This window comes from Stigmatopora argus, chromosome 1 (assembly GCF_051989625.1).
Source record: "Stigmatopora argus isolate UIUO_Sarg chromosome 1, RoL_Sarg_1.0, whole genome shotgun sequence".
In the NCBI taxonomy this organism is placed as follows: Eukaryota; Metazoa; Chordata; class Actinopteri; order Syngnathiformes; family Syngnathidae; genus Stigmatopora; species Stigmatopora argus.
The window spans coordinates 27,043,352-27,057,842 of NC_135387.1; the positions used below are offsets into that span (position 1 = coordinate 27,043,352).

A 14,491-nucleotide genomic window follows, 5' to 3' on the forward strand; every position below is an offset into this window, starting at 1 on the left:
AACGAGTGGGAATCGAACCCAGGATGCCAGCAGGAAAGTCAGCCGAAAGAAAAAAGTTGTTACCCAATTTTATAATGGAGTTTTTGATCGGTCGATTTCTCAAGCTTCGGTTTCTTCTTCTCCGTAGGTACAAGAAATCGTAGCCAATGCGACGACAATGCCGTAAGCGGAGAGCGGGATCTAGAGCGCGAGCCGAGCGGCATGCACTTAAACGACGACTTCAATCGCCCGGATGACCAAGGACGGGTACTGGTCAACTTGAACCATCCGGCAACAGAACAAGACATTTTCCTCTCTCCTCAATTGGCGAGGGCGGTCCAACCTCACCAGGTATAGTAGTTTTCATTTGTGAATTGTAAGTAAAGTCCGACTCACTTTGTTGTTGTTGTTCATCTCAGATTGGTGGAATTCGTTTCCTGTATGACAACATGGTGGAGTCTCTGGAGCGTTTTGGCAGCAGCAGTGGATTTGGATGCATCTTGGCCCACAGCATGGGCCTGGGCAAGACCCTGCAGGTCATCTCCTTCATTGACGTTCTCTTCAGATACACCAAAGCCCACACCGTCCTCGCCATTGTACCGGTAAGAACCGTCGATGTTATACGTCTGGGAATGAATGACTGATTAACTTACCTGTCAACGTATGCGTTTTCCCGTATTTTATACGTTTTTTTTCGCATTTAGAATTTGTGTACGGCGTATAACAACTTTAGTAATACAGTGGTACCTCGACATACGATCTTAATCCGTTCCGGGACTGAGATCGTATGTCGAGCTTCTCGTAACTCGGGCTAACCTTTCCCATTAAAATGAATTAAAAACAAATTAATTCGTTCCAACCCTCTGAAAAAAAACCAAAAACAGGATATTGGATTGGAAAAAATGTTTTATTTCTTCTAATTCGCCATCTATTGACAAAGTAACAAATAACGAGTGGTTTAATAGTAATAAAATGTGTTTAATAGAACTAGAATTAGACGCGGAGGGTTCACAGACGGACATAGAAGCAGGGGGGGGTTCGGGGGGACTTTATCCACGGCAACACACTCGTAACCGAACAAATAAATTTAAACTAACTTGGATTAATATATACAGACACACTCAAACATACGTTTAATGTAACTTTACACAAAACTGAATTCTAATTTTGTTTTAATTTTTTTTACCTTTGTTCTGGCCGGGTTAGCTGTTTGCCACGCCTCCACCCTCACGTTCGCTATCGATGGGCTGTTTGCTGCTGTATTCCCTTCAAAATATTCCGAAAATGATGCACATAAATGTCTTCACAATAGGATAACGCACGACCACTTGCCAACAAGAAGTAGTCTTGAATGAGCGATCGCGGGAGCTAACAGGCTAAGGAAGGAATAACAGCCTACCCACGTGTTGATTGTGGGTAATGAAGTTTTATTCTGAGAAAGGGTGCCATTGCCTATCGGTGTTGTGTGTTGAGTATACAGACACTCCTCAACTTACGAACGCAATTGGTTCCGAGCGATTGTTCATAAGTTGAATTTGTTTGTAAGTTGATTTAGTGCTATATTTTGTATTATAATTTATGTTTAAGGCCTATATAAGTATATTGAAGGTTTATATAAGTGCATTTGTATGTTTAAGGCTTGTATAAGTAACACGCATTGGTTTGTACTGAAAAAAAAACATTTAATAAAATGGAGAGAATATGTACAGTACTGTAGAGAGAGAGATAGATTTATGTATTAGAAACTGGCCAAAAGAAGCGACCTAATGACGATTGCACAGTTTTCTTCTTTTTTTCATCATAAATGATGCAGTAGCACTGTATGGCATCATTCAATTGATTTGCAAACTTTGTGCAACGTTCAATATTTGGGTCCTGCTGCTCGATCTTTCTGTTTATAAATGGTACTGAATGTGCAACGCTCACCACTTTCTGACGCGCATCAAGCTTCGTTATTATTGCCACTCGTTTCAAATGAAATGGCTTGCCTCTTCCTTGCAACTCCCTCAATAGAAGCCTTTAGCTTTTTACCAACCATATTCAATATTGGATGCATGAGATATTTAATGATACAAATGAAAAAGGTTCTTTGCACACTGGAGATACATTCACGCACTTCCGCATTGCAACGAAGAAGAAGGTAGATGCTGGGTGAGCTGAGCTCTCACAGCGCCAGGCGTCGGTATTAGCGGCGGAAAGAAGTACTACTCCGAAAAAGACGCGAAATACAAAATTGGACTTGCGAACATTTTTGGACTTAAACGCAATTTGCAGACATGTTCGTATGTACCGTTGTTCGTAACTCGAATGTTCGTAAGTAGGGGAGCGTCTGTACTTCATTACCCAGAAAGCCCTCTTTTTGCCCGCGCATGCGCGTTGTGCGTTTCCTGGTCGAAACTCGTCTGAATAAATCGTTCAGTGCTCGTAGATATCTGTTATACACGAAAGAGATGCGACAATGCTACAATGATAAACAGCCTCTCATGTCATGGCCAATTGGCTTTCTCGCATCTCAATTTTTTTCTCGTATCTAGGGCGAATTATTTGATCGAAATTTTCATCGTATCTCGAGCATCTCGTAGGTAGAGCTGCTCGTAGGTCGAGGTACCACTGTACGTGTTTTTACTTTTTGGGTTTTTTTTTTTTGGTACAGGTGAACACGTTGCAAAATTGGCTGGCAGAGTTTAACATGTGGGTCCCTGACGCTGAAGCCTTGCCCGCAAATAGCAACCACGGTCGGGTGAGGCCACGCAACTTCAAGGTTCACATTCTCAACGACGAACACAAGTGAGTGACCGAGGTGGAGAGCTGGTAGGGAAAAAAAAATGTCCGGTTAGATTGTCAAAGCTAAAGAAGTTAAGTAGCTGTAGTGGTTAACGCTGTTATTCTGTGGTCATGCAGAAACACAGAATCCAGAGCCAAAGTGGTGGAAAACTGGGCACAAGATGGAGGTGTGCTGCTGATGGGCTACGAGATGTACCGCTTGCTGACACTCAAGAAAAACTTGTTTTCTGGGAAGAGGAAGAAGAGTAAGAAAAACGTGGGACCCGCCGTCATCAACCTGGATGAGGACGACCGACAACAGAAACTGCTCAAAGGTGTGTGTGGGGGGTCTCACTTTGAAGAAATGTGGTCAAACTAAAGGAGTAACTAACAAAAATGTATATTTTTGCTTTTTTAATTCCTTGGTATGCTTCATTTTTGGTACCAAAAGGCAGGAAATATGTCAATCCTTATTTTTGAATGGGGAAATAATTAAAGCAGCAGCATGGTGTTCAAGTGCTTACATACCTGTCAACTTATACATTTCCCCGTATTTTATACGTTTTTTTGGTCAATTCACATTGTGCACAAAAATTCTTTTTTTAAAGTGCTTTTTTTTAACCCGATCTAATTTTGCCCATTTCTGCTCTAATCCGGATCGTCTTGGTCACTGGTAGCATATGAAAACATCATCAATGACTGCTAATATTGTCATGCTTTAAGCATGATATGCGCACACGCTTCAATCACTTCCGCCCTTTTCACTATATAAATATAGCGCGTCAGCAAGCAATGTAACCAGACAGTCAAGTTGTCCGTGTAATACAGCGACATCTACAGAATCATACTGATTGGGCACCCCATCCACTTTGGGGAAATTTTAAAGACTTAAGTGCGCCCTATGTGAGTAAATATGTGCCGCGTAGCATTTGTATGGTTTAGTATCGTATAATAAGGGGAATTGCAATCATTAATAAGGGGAGCAATTGGTCGAGGTTGACCCAACCTGTGTGGGTTTTCTCCGGGACTCTGCTTTCTTTTAATGGTATAAAAAATTATTTTTGCCCCAGCAATCGAGAGAGCCTTGGCCAGGCCCGGACCCGACGTGGTGATCTGTGACGAAGGCCACCGCATTAAAAACTGCCACGCCAGCACCTCTCAGGCCCTGAAGAACATCCGGACCAAGCGCCGCGTGGTTTTGACGGGATATCCGCTGCAGAACAACCTGATGGAATACTGGTGCATGGTTGACTTTGTTCGGCCCGACTTCCTCGGTAAAGCAGCCTCGTTCTTTTCTCGTTGATTCGTCGGAGGGAGTCCACAAAAAAATGAACCAATTTTTGACAGCGTATTGACGTTTCAGGCACACGGCAAGAATTCAGTAACATGTTTGAGCGTCCCATTTTGAACGGGCAGTGTGTGGACAGCACACCTCAAGATACCCAGTTGATGAGGTACAGAAGCCACGTGCTGCACAGTATGCTGGAAGGCTTCGTACAGAGGTGAGACCGCAACCGTATACACTAATACCTCAACATACGAGGAATTTGAGACACAAGTAAAATTTTGAGCAAATATTTATTTTGACATACGAGACAAATTTTGATATACGAGCATTCAGCGGACGCGAGAGGCTGCCCATAAAAACATCATGGCCACTGTCTTTCCCGTGGCAACTCCCTCGTGTAATGTCTCTATGAAAAGGGGGCGGGGCGTTGCATTTTTTCAGTGTTTTTTTTTCCCCGTTAGTCAGTGCGAATGGCGGAGCGATCGCTAATACGAGAGGAGTATATACTACTTCACGTTGGCAAGTGGTCGTATGTTATCCTATTGTGGGGACATTTGTGTGCATCATTTTGGGAATACCGTATTTTCACGACTATAAGGCGCACCGCATTATAAGGCGCACCCTCAATGAATGACACATTTTACATTTTTTCCACATGTAAGGCGCACTGGATTATAAGGCGCCCTGTCTATTTTGGAGAAAATTTAAGACTTTTAAGTGCGCCTTATAGTCGTGAAAATACGGTATTTTGAAGGGAAGACAAAAGCAAACACCCTCGATAGGTTGCATCTGAAAGTCAGCGTGGAGGCGGGGCAAATAGAGCCAACCCGGCCGGGAGAAGAAGGGTATCAAAATTTAAAACAAAATTAGAATTAAGTTTAGTGTAAGGTTAGATTAAACTTATTTTTCAGTGTGTCTGTATCGTAATTCAAGTTCATTTAAATTTGTTTATGTTACGAGCGCGTTGCCGTGCAAAAAAGTATGTCGCATGAAGATCAACTCGGCCATATTTACTGCGGCACGAAAATTCAACACGCGACATTTCTGGGGTGTGGCCTACAATGACTTTGTATGGAAAGCTATTGAAAAAAAAACATGGTCGCTCTTAACCGAGCGTTGTTCCTAACAGAAGATCTCAAATAACGTATTGTCTATTTGGACTCGGTTTTAGACGAGGCCACGACGTGCTGAAGGACCACCTGCCATCGAAGGAGGAGAATGTGATCCTGGTGCGTCTATCTCCACTGCAAAGGGCTCTCTACACAGAATTCATGACTCGCTTCAAAGAGGCGGGAAACACCGGTTGGCTGAGCCTCAATCCGCTCAAAGCTTTCTGCGTTTGCTGCAAGGTGATTTTCGGAACATCTGGACCACTCTTCTGTCCGGTAGTATTGTTAAAAATCCGTTCTCAGAAGGGTTTTCACGATGTTGTTCTCCACCCTTCTATTTTAGATATGGAATCATCCGGATGTTCTCTACGAAGCATTACAGAAGGAAAACCTGGCCAGTGACCAGGACTTGGATCTGGACGACATTACCTCAGCTGATCCGAAGACCAAGGCCCTGGAAAACCCAACTCCAATAGGAGGTCTGAGTCTGAACCAGTTGCAGGATAAGGCCCATCAAGTCATCACATATGAATGGGTATGTAACGAGGAACTTGGCATGGAAAGACTAACAAACACATGGGGCTTAAATAGACAGACAAGGGTTGATTACAATAAGGAACACCTGTGTAACACAAGAGGGAGTAACCAGGGGATACATCGGGGGCGGAGAAACAAAAGGTGAACACAATGGGCAATCACTTAGACAGCACACACAGGGAAACGGAGCCTGGCAAAACCAACCAGAACCCCAACTAACCCTAACAGCAATCAGTCTTGGCCTCATTGTTTGCACAGGCTCTAATCAGTCTTAGGCCAATTAGTTTTAGGCAATCCGGTTACAGTTGCTCAGCTGAAGATATATTGTGATTCTGACCTAGGCAAAGGACATCATGTGCGATTACGAGCCCGGCATCCTGGAGAACTCTCCAAAAATGGTCCTGCTGTTCCACCTGATTGAGGAGAGTGTCACAAAAGGGGATAAAATCCTCGTTTTCAGGTTTGTGAAAGAGATTTGACGACATGGTTCTGAACCATTTGAGCTCATCTTATAACGGATTTGTTTCTTTCTGGATTCCGCAGTCAAAGCTTGTCCACTCTGACTGTGATTGAAGATTTCCTGGCTAAGAGACCGGTACCTCGTTCTGGCAACACCTCCGGCAAAGACCCCCTCAGCCAGAACTGGGTCCGAAATCGCAACTACTACAGTGAGTCTTGATGCAGCTTTAACGCCACTCAAACTATTTCTACACTCAATAACGCTGTACAGGATAGTTCACACCTACCTCTATCGCAGTGGTTCCCAAACTGGGGGGCGTGCCCCCCTAGGGAGGCGTAAAGAGAATTCAAGGGGGGCGTGAAGTCATCTGCTAAAAAAGTTTAAATAGATTATAAGAATAATAAAATCAAAGAACAAATATCTGCCATTAAATACATGCAAAATATGATTATAGCAGTCACTCCAACGGTCCAACCCGTTTTCTATTAACAGAGATCTGTTTTCCTGATCAATGCTAAGAAATAAATGCAATAAAATAAAATAAGTTCACATGAGCAAAAGAGGAAGTGGGGGGGGGGGGGGGCGTGCGGGTCTACTGGAAGCAAGAAGGGGGGCGTCAGGTAAGATAGTTTGGGAACCACTGCTCTATAGAAAGATAGCCCGCCAGGCTTGTAAAAATGATTAGCGTATAGCATGCTAATATGAATGTTGCCTCAGTATCTGCGCGTTTGAAGTTAGCTGAGATTAACTTGAAAAGTACACTTTATTTTGAACAATTGCTATTGCGAAAAAAATAATTTCAGTTGTTGTATAGCCCTTATCGAATTGTGTAATGATTTTTTTTAGGACTGGATGGTAGTACAACCGCGTCCGAGCGAGAAAGATTAATTAACCAGTTCAACGATGCCAACAACACCTCAGCGTTTCTCTTCCTACTATCGACAAGGTAACGCAAACACACAAGACAATAGTAAACAGAATGGGGAAGTCCCAATAATCACTGCTGCGCATCTGCAACATTCTACAGGGCTGGCTGTCTGGGCGTAAACCTGGTAGGAGCCAACCGTGTGGTGGTCTTTGATGCCTCCTGGAACCCGTGTCACGACGCTCAGGCCGTGTGCCGCGTCTACCGTTACGGCCAGAAGAAGCCGGTCCACATCTACAGGCTAGTGTGCGATTTCACACTTGAGAAGAAGATCTATGACCGCCAGATCTCCAAGCAAGGGATGTCCGGTGAGTACAGTTGGGTGAGACTGGGTGTAGTGCTTAGAATACGCGGGGGAGCGTATTGGCAAGAAATGAAACCAGTCATTCAAGCGATACCAAATTTCGAATTTAGCGCATAAACAAGGCGCACCGACTGATTGGGCGCACTGTCCATTTTAGAGAAAATTTTAGACTTAAGTGCGCCTTCTTGGTGTTAAAATACAGTACCTTTCCTACAGCTCAATATAAATTGTAATTATGTTATTCATCCTTTTCCCTTCTGCATCCATCAGACCGAGTGGTGGATGATCTCAATCCAATGTTGAACTTCACCAGAAGGGAAGTGGAATCTCTTCTTCACTTTGCCGAAGAGGAGCCCGAGCTCCGCCAAGTGCGGCCGCAGCTTCAAGATGGCACGGAGTCGGTCCTCGGAAAAGCACTGCGCCTCTTTTCGCACCTTATTACCAAGGTAGATGAACAGAGAACCACTTAATTATCCTCGGCAGCCGTGGTCAATGTGCTTTGCTTCGATCCTTTCAGCAACCGTTCCCCCACGAGTCTCTGCTCATGGACCGCAGAGAGCTGAAGTTGAGCACGGCCGAGAAAACGGAAGCAAAAAAAGGTTACGAGGAAGAGAAAAGGGCTTCGGTGCCGTACACCCGCCCTTCCTATGCTCACTATTACCCGGCTAGTGACCAGAGCCTGACTAATATACCCGCCTTTAGCCAGAGGAACTGGTAAGGAGTATCACCCCGAAGATTCCCAACTAAATAAAAAAGCCGTCGGCACTAAAGTTTTCTCTAAATTATTCCTTTTTTTTTTTAGGCGACCGCCTCATACTAAAGAGAAGCCAGTGGTCAATAGCGGAGGGGACCAGTGCGCCCCGGTTCCCGCCGTGCCTCGCCAGGGGTCAGCAGGATCGACTCCTACCTCCAAAGACTCATCAGCGTCCGCTCTTGGTGGATTTCCTGTCAACTGTTTGAAAAAAGCTGGCGTTTTTGTGCAGAAAATTATTACCACGACAGGTAGGCCATAAACATTGTTGCTGATTGCGTCTGATTGTGTGTGTATATATATAATATATATATATATACATATATATACATATATATACACATATATACACATATATATACACATATATACACATATATATATACATATATATACATATATATATATATATATATATATATATATATATATATATATATATACATACATACATATATACATATATATATATATATATATACATATATACACACATATATATACACATATATACATATATACATACATATACATATACATATATATACATATATATACATACATATACATACACATACATATACATATATATACATATATATACATATATATACATATACACATATACACATATACACATATACACATATATACACACACATATATATACATATACGTGTATGTATATATGTACGTATATGTATATATATGTATGTTTGTATATATATATACATATACACACATACAAACATACATATACGTACATATATACATACATACACGTATATGTGTATGTATGTATATATGTGCGTATATGTATATATATGTATAGTGTATATGCATATGTATGTGTATGTGTAGTGTGTATATATAAATAATATATATGTGTGTATATATGTATATATATACACACACAGTAATGCCTCTACTTACAAAATGTTCATGTTACAAAACATTTTGAGATGCAAATAAGCGCCTCAAGATACGAAAACAAGATCCAAGTAACGAAAATGTCAATATATTCCCTGTATCCTTTATTTTGTGGTTTGCTAGTTTTAAGTTTGTTCACAGTTTTTTTTTTTTAAATCTTACACAGAACGTACCTAATTATGAATATTGTTTTGCTTTAGATATGGTGATTCCAGGCACAAACAGCTCAACGGATGTCAAGGCTCGAATTACCGCCGGAGAGAGCATCCATGTCATTAGGGGTTCCAAAGGTAATATTTTTAATTTCGCTTTTGGTAGTTGAGTCTTTATACAAATGATAATTCTGTATTTGGACTCTGAGATGGTTTGATGAATACTTTCTGGATCCACATTTGCTTTTCCTGATTTTCAGGGACGTATATCAGGACATCTGATGGCAGAATCTTTGCAATCAGAGCAGCTAATAAGAATCAAATGTCAGATGAGACTACGGCATCATCACATGGTAGGAATAGGAAAACTTATGTTTTTAGATACCCTATTTACCGTGTTTTCTCGCACATACGCCATATTTGTTGCTAAAATAAAATGACTGAATCCAGGGTATGGCTTATATGCGCACAAATTAGACTTGACATTTACGAAACTGCAAGGTAACAAAAACAACGCTATAATGCAAAACAATTCGACCGATACAGTAAAACAAAAACGTCACTTGTGCCTGCCATTGCTCGCTCGGGGTGCCGCCATCTTACGTAGGGATGACAAACGAGACTGCTATGGATACACTTCCTGGCTGTACTGCTCACATGACCTCCTTTTCAAATTTGTCTACGTGCAGGCAACACCCTTTCGGAATGTGCAATCCAGCAAACGATCCTTTCGATTCATAAAGTATCTCAGAAATACCACCTGTGGTAGTTTTTCTTAAGATTTTCCCTTCAAAAAAACACATTTGTACTCCCTATTAAAACCATGAAAATGGAGGTGAAAATTGTGAATCAGGGGGCGGCTTATACGAGGGATATTGTAAAATTCAACTATTTTAAGCCAGTTTTAAGAGTACGGCTTATACGTGAGAAAATACGTTATGTGGCCTGATGACTTCATGTTACACAATTTTCTCATTTCTTAATATTGCTGCTTTTCTAATAAATCTTCCTTCTTAGCTCTGAATATTTTCACCAAGATTCTAAATAATCCTGATTTATTTCTTCCCCTCAGACCCCCAAGCGTCTCCAGATGAGGAGCCCACCGCCGGCGTTAACGGCTGCCCGTCACCCAAGCAACAACCCCCGGTCACCCCCGAATCTCTGCTTCGTTCCCTTTCCCCGGACAGCCCGGAAATAATCAGCCCGTTGCAGCGCCACCCTTTAACTAAGTCCAAACAGCCGGAGAGGGGGGACGGAAAGAGCGTGGACGAAGCGTGCCACGAAAACGGGAGCCACCGCCACGCCAAAAGGGCGAGCCTCACGGACGCGCAAGATTTGAGGATCCCGTCCAAGCGCAAATCTCCTCCGTCATCACACACGGACGAGTGGCCGAGCAAGCGACCGGCCGCCGGCGAGCGCTCGCAAAATTTCCCGTACTCGGGCGCCTACGGGCTCCCCCTAGGCTTCCACCCCGCCTTGCTCGCCGGCTCGCTGGGCCGACAGCTGCTCTACGCGGGGGCGGGGTCTCCTTTTTTCCACCCCTCGCATCCGGCGCTGGGCGACTCGAGCTTGGCGCCCGAGCTGTTGGGTTTAAGCGGCGTCCCCGCTCCCGCCGACGTTTCGGCGCCCGCCTCGGGCCCCCCGCCGCCGTTCACGCTGCCACCTGGCCTCGCCCACCCCTACAGTCAGTCCGTGGCCAGCTTGTACCGGAACTCCACGCTTCTCGGCGGGCTTCCCGATCCGATGGCGGCGAGTTTCCTCTCGCGATACGCCCCAACCGCGGGGTCCTCGTCGGCTTCGTCCCCATCGGCGCACTCGGAGGTCAACAACGGGAGTGTTAGCGGCGCCCCCGGCGGCTCAGGTGACCATCAAGAGGCCGTGGAAGTGAACGGCCTGTGAGATTCTCGTGGGATTGGACGGGAAGAGGATTCGTGACGTATTTGGGTCGATGGCGTTTTGATCTGATCTGGTCTCGAAAGAACAACTTCAAATGGAGATCTTGGACTTTTTTGCTTCTGCCAATGGAATGAAATCGCTGGACAAAACATAACGATTGTTTTGGTAGCGAGAGACTAAAAAAAACGTGACCGGACGTTTCGTCGAGGGACGTTTGGTCGACCGGACGTTTGGTCGACCGGATGTTTGCTAGAACGGACGTTTGGTCGACAGGACGTTTGGTCGACCGGGCGTTTGGTCGAACGGACGTTTGGTCGAACGGACGTTTGGTCGAACGGACGTTTGGTCGAGCGGACGTTTGGTCGAGCGGACGTTTGGTCGAGTGGACGTTTGGTCGAGTGGACGTTTGGTCGCTGGGTTCGCTCGATGTCAAATTATGACAGAGAGTTTACTGTTGATATTAGATATTTAGATATTATACTCTCTCTCATGATTATAATTTTGAGAGCTTGTTACAACAGTAACAACCCGGCGACCAAACGTCCATTCTACAAAACGTCCGGTCGACCCAACGTCCGGTCGACCAAACGTCTTTCGACGAAACGTCCGAGTACCAAAAAGACGGGTAGGGATGGTTCTTATGTGTGCATCTGAATTTGATGGATCGTGCGGAAAAGACTTTAAAACCCTTGAAGTAACAACGATGATGTCAGCCTTAACTACATTTCTTTCTAAAAAAAAAAATGGACATCCGTTAAAGCCTGCATCCATTCACCGTGAACTCAACATTTAAGCTACGCTCAAATCGTAGCTTGAAGATGGTTTTGTCTTTAACCCACTCAACTGACATTTTATTAAAACGACCCGAATGGGCCGAGTGACATGCGATCAGATCTTTGTAAATCCGAACTCAGAATGAAAAATAGCGGAAGGTCGGCATAAACGACACAAGGCGATGATTTGCAAATCATGTTTAACCTACGTTGAAATGAATACATTGCAAAAACGACATATTTAACATTCAAACTGTCAAAACATCAATTCGCACTTGAGTCTTAGTCGCAAGGCCAGCCAAAAAAGGTGACTTATAGTCCGCAAAATACAGTAATGATGTTTGAAAAATACATAACTTGTTTTTGTTATGTATTCAGTTCAATATTACTAGCTTCTAATGGAACAAAAATAGGTGACAACCAAAAGAATCGGATTTGCGCACAAAGACCGAACGTAGCCTTAGTAAATGACGAAAACCTGTCCGTCACTGTAAGCGCACCAGGGGTGCCGGATCCGGTTCTGGAGGTCCCCTATCCAGTCTGTTTTCCGTGTCTCCCAACTCCAACACACCAGAATTAAATAATCCGGATCATTAGCGGGTTTTTGATCAGTTTGCTAATTGGATTATTGGATTCAGAAAAGTGCCAAATTTCCAATTGAACTGCCTCGAAATTCGCACCAGCCAATCACAGGGCACAAGGAGACAAACAACCAATCACTCGTAGCTAGGGGGAATTTTGAGTGTCCAATCAGCCCACCATGCATTTTTTTGGTGAATGTGGTAGGAAACCAGAGTACCCGGAGAAAACCCACGCAGGCCCGGGGTGAACTCAGGTGGACCGATCTGGATTTGAACCCGGGTCCCCCACTGTGAGGCCGACACGCTTACGGGGTCAACTGAGATTGGGCGCTCTGTAAATATAGCGCGTCAGCAAGCAATGTAGCCAGACAGTCAAGCTATCAGCGCCATCTACAGCCCAATATGAGTAATTATGTGCCACATTTGTTTAAATCACTTAATAAGGGGAATTGCAATCATTAACAAGGGAAGCAATTGGACGTGGTTAAGAAAAAATGGAAAACAGACTGGATACCAGATGCCCTCTGGCGCCCCCTGCTGTAGAAAATGTGTCCGCCCTTTCCCGCATTTTGCTACTGAAGATAACAACTCATTTCCGTTTTTCACTTTTATGCCAGGTAAATAAATGAAGGGTCTTGTAACCCCCAAATGAGAGCAAACGATGGGGTCGCACTACTAAAACCTTAAACGTCAATAGAATGTACGCTTACTCTAATGCCTTTGGAACTGGGCCTTTATTTTGAAGAGGCATATCGTGCGTTTTCTTTTTGTAGTTTTGTATTTGCCTGCAAAATTATGACGCTCACTTCGTAGCAGGGAAACAAAACCACCGACGCAAAATGCCTTTTCCACTTATTTTTTACGACGCTGGACTGTGAGAGACTCAAGCGCCCTCTTTCTGTAGCTTATTGACATCATGCAAAGACTCAAGCAGAGAAAAATGTATTTGGGCGGAATAAGTATGTTAATGAGCTCAGCCCAGAAATTTTGAAGGGTGCGAAATAGCGGGTCTGAATTCGGACCAAATCTATCGTGCTAGTACAGTGTTACCTCGAGATATGAGCTTAATTCGTTCCGGGACTGAGCTCGTATGTCGATTTTCTCGTAATTCAATTGAAAGTTTTGCATTGAAATGAACTAAAAACAAATTAATTCGTTCCAACCCTCTGAAAAAACACCAAAAATAGGATATTGGATTGGAAAAACATTTTTATTTGTTCTAATTCGCCATCAATTAACAAAGTAACACATAACTAGTGGTTTAATAGTAATAAAATGTGTTTAATATTACTAAAATTAGACGTATTTTGCGGAGGGAAGAGAGACTTTTTGCATGGCAACGCGCTCGTAACATAACATAAACAAATTTAAATAGCTGTCTGCTCGTGTACCAAAATTTGTCTCGTATCTCAAGGTAAATATTTGCCTGAAATTTCACTTGTATCTCAAATTGCTCGTATGTCAAGGTACCACTGGATTTTTTTTCAAAAAAAATGGATTCCGTGATATATCGCAATGGAACAGCACGATTCTCGTATCGATTCAAAATCCATCGGAAATTATCTTTAAATGTGTTTTTTAAGTTGAAATAAACAGTTTCTCATATTATGTACTATACATCCTTTATTTATTTTTATTTTATTTATTTTTAAATCCTGTATTTAAGCATTTTTGGACTAAATTTGGTTCACACTTAAGCAGAAAACTGAAAAAATAAATTGTTGACTTAAGAATCGAATAAGGTTTCAGAAAGAAATATTTTTTTTGTCCATTTTGAGGATTTTTTTTCCCAAATTGCTCTACAAAAATTGCTATAATCGTCTTCAAATGTAGTATCGGGATTAACCAATCGAATTGTGACATGTCAATGGAAGAAATGTGAGGTAACATAGATTTTTTTTCTCAAAATGTAGGAGTTTAGAACTGAGATAATAATTGTAATACAGAATTTCGGGCTGAGCTCATCGTAAAATGATAGAAAATTTGATTTCTAGTTGTGGGAAATTCATAATTTTCCTGAAAAATGTCGCCTTAGCTCATAAT

At 42.8% G+C, this 14,491-nt stretch overlaps 1 protein-coding gene across 2 annotated transcripts in view; it reads left to right on the forward strand.

The window, feature by feature from the left end:
- LOC144084780 (helicase ARIP4-like) overlaps window positions 1–14,092 on the forward strand; it is a 24,660-nt gene extending 10,568 nt beyond the window's left edge. For both annotated transcript variants that reach the window (XM_077613547.1, XM_077613540.1), the window contains exons 5-22: window positions 128–330; window positions 399–581; window positions 2,633–2,766; window positions 2,881–3,077; window positions 3,813–4,016; window positions 4,106–4,244; window positions 5,202–5,379; window positions 5,483–5,674; window positions 6,018–6,136; window positions 6,220–6,344; window positions 6,983–7,082; window positions 7,164–7,369; window positions 7,636–7,811; window positions 7,883–8,079; window positions 8,168–8,367; window positions 9,247–9,336; window positions 9,459–9,551; window positions 10,271–14,092. In XM_077613547.1, the coding sequence (XP_077469673.1) occupies window positions 128–330; window positions 399–581; window positions 2,633–2,766; window positions 2,881–3,077; window positions 3,813–4,016; window positions 4,106–4,244; window positions 5,202–5,379; window positions 5,483–5,674; window positions 6,018–6,136; window positions 6,220–6,344; window positions 6,983–7,082; window positions 7,164–7,369; window positions 7,636–7,811; window positions 7,883–8,079; window positions 8,168–8,367; window positions 9,247–9,336; window positions 9,459–9,551; window positions 10,271–11,097 (3,563 nt within the window). In that variant the 3' untranslated portion in view covers window positions 11,098–14,092. The remainder of the gene's footprint in view (window positions 1–127; window positions 331–398; window positions 582–2,632; window positions 2,767–2,880; window positions 3,078–3,812; window positions 4,017–4,105; window positions 4,245–5,201; window positions 5,380–5,482; window positions 5,675–6,017; window positions 6,137–6,219; window positions 6,345–6,982; window positions 7,083–7,163; window positions 7,370–7,635; window positions 7,812–7,882; window positions 8,080–8,167; window positions 8,368–9,246; window positions 9,337–9,458; window positions 9,552–10,270) is intronic.
- The last annotated feature ends 399 nt before the right edge of the window (window positions 14,093–14,491 follow it).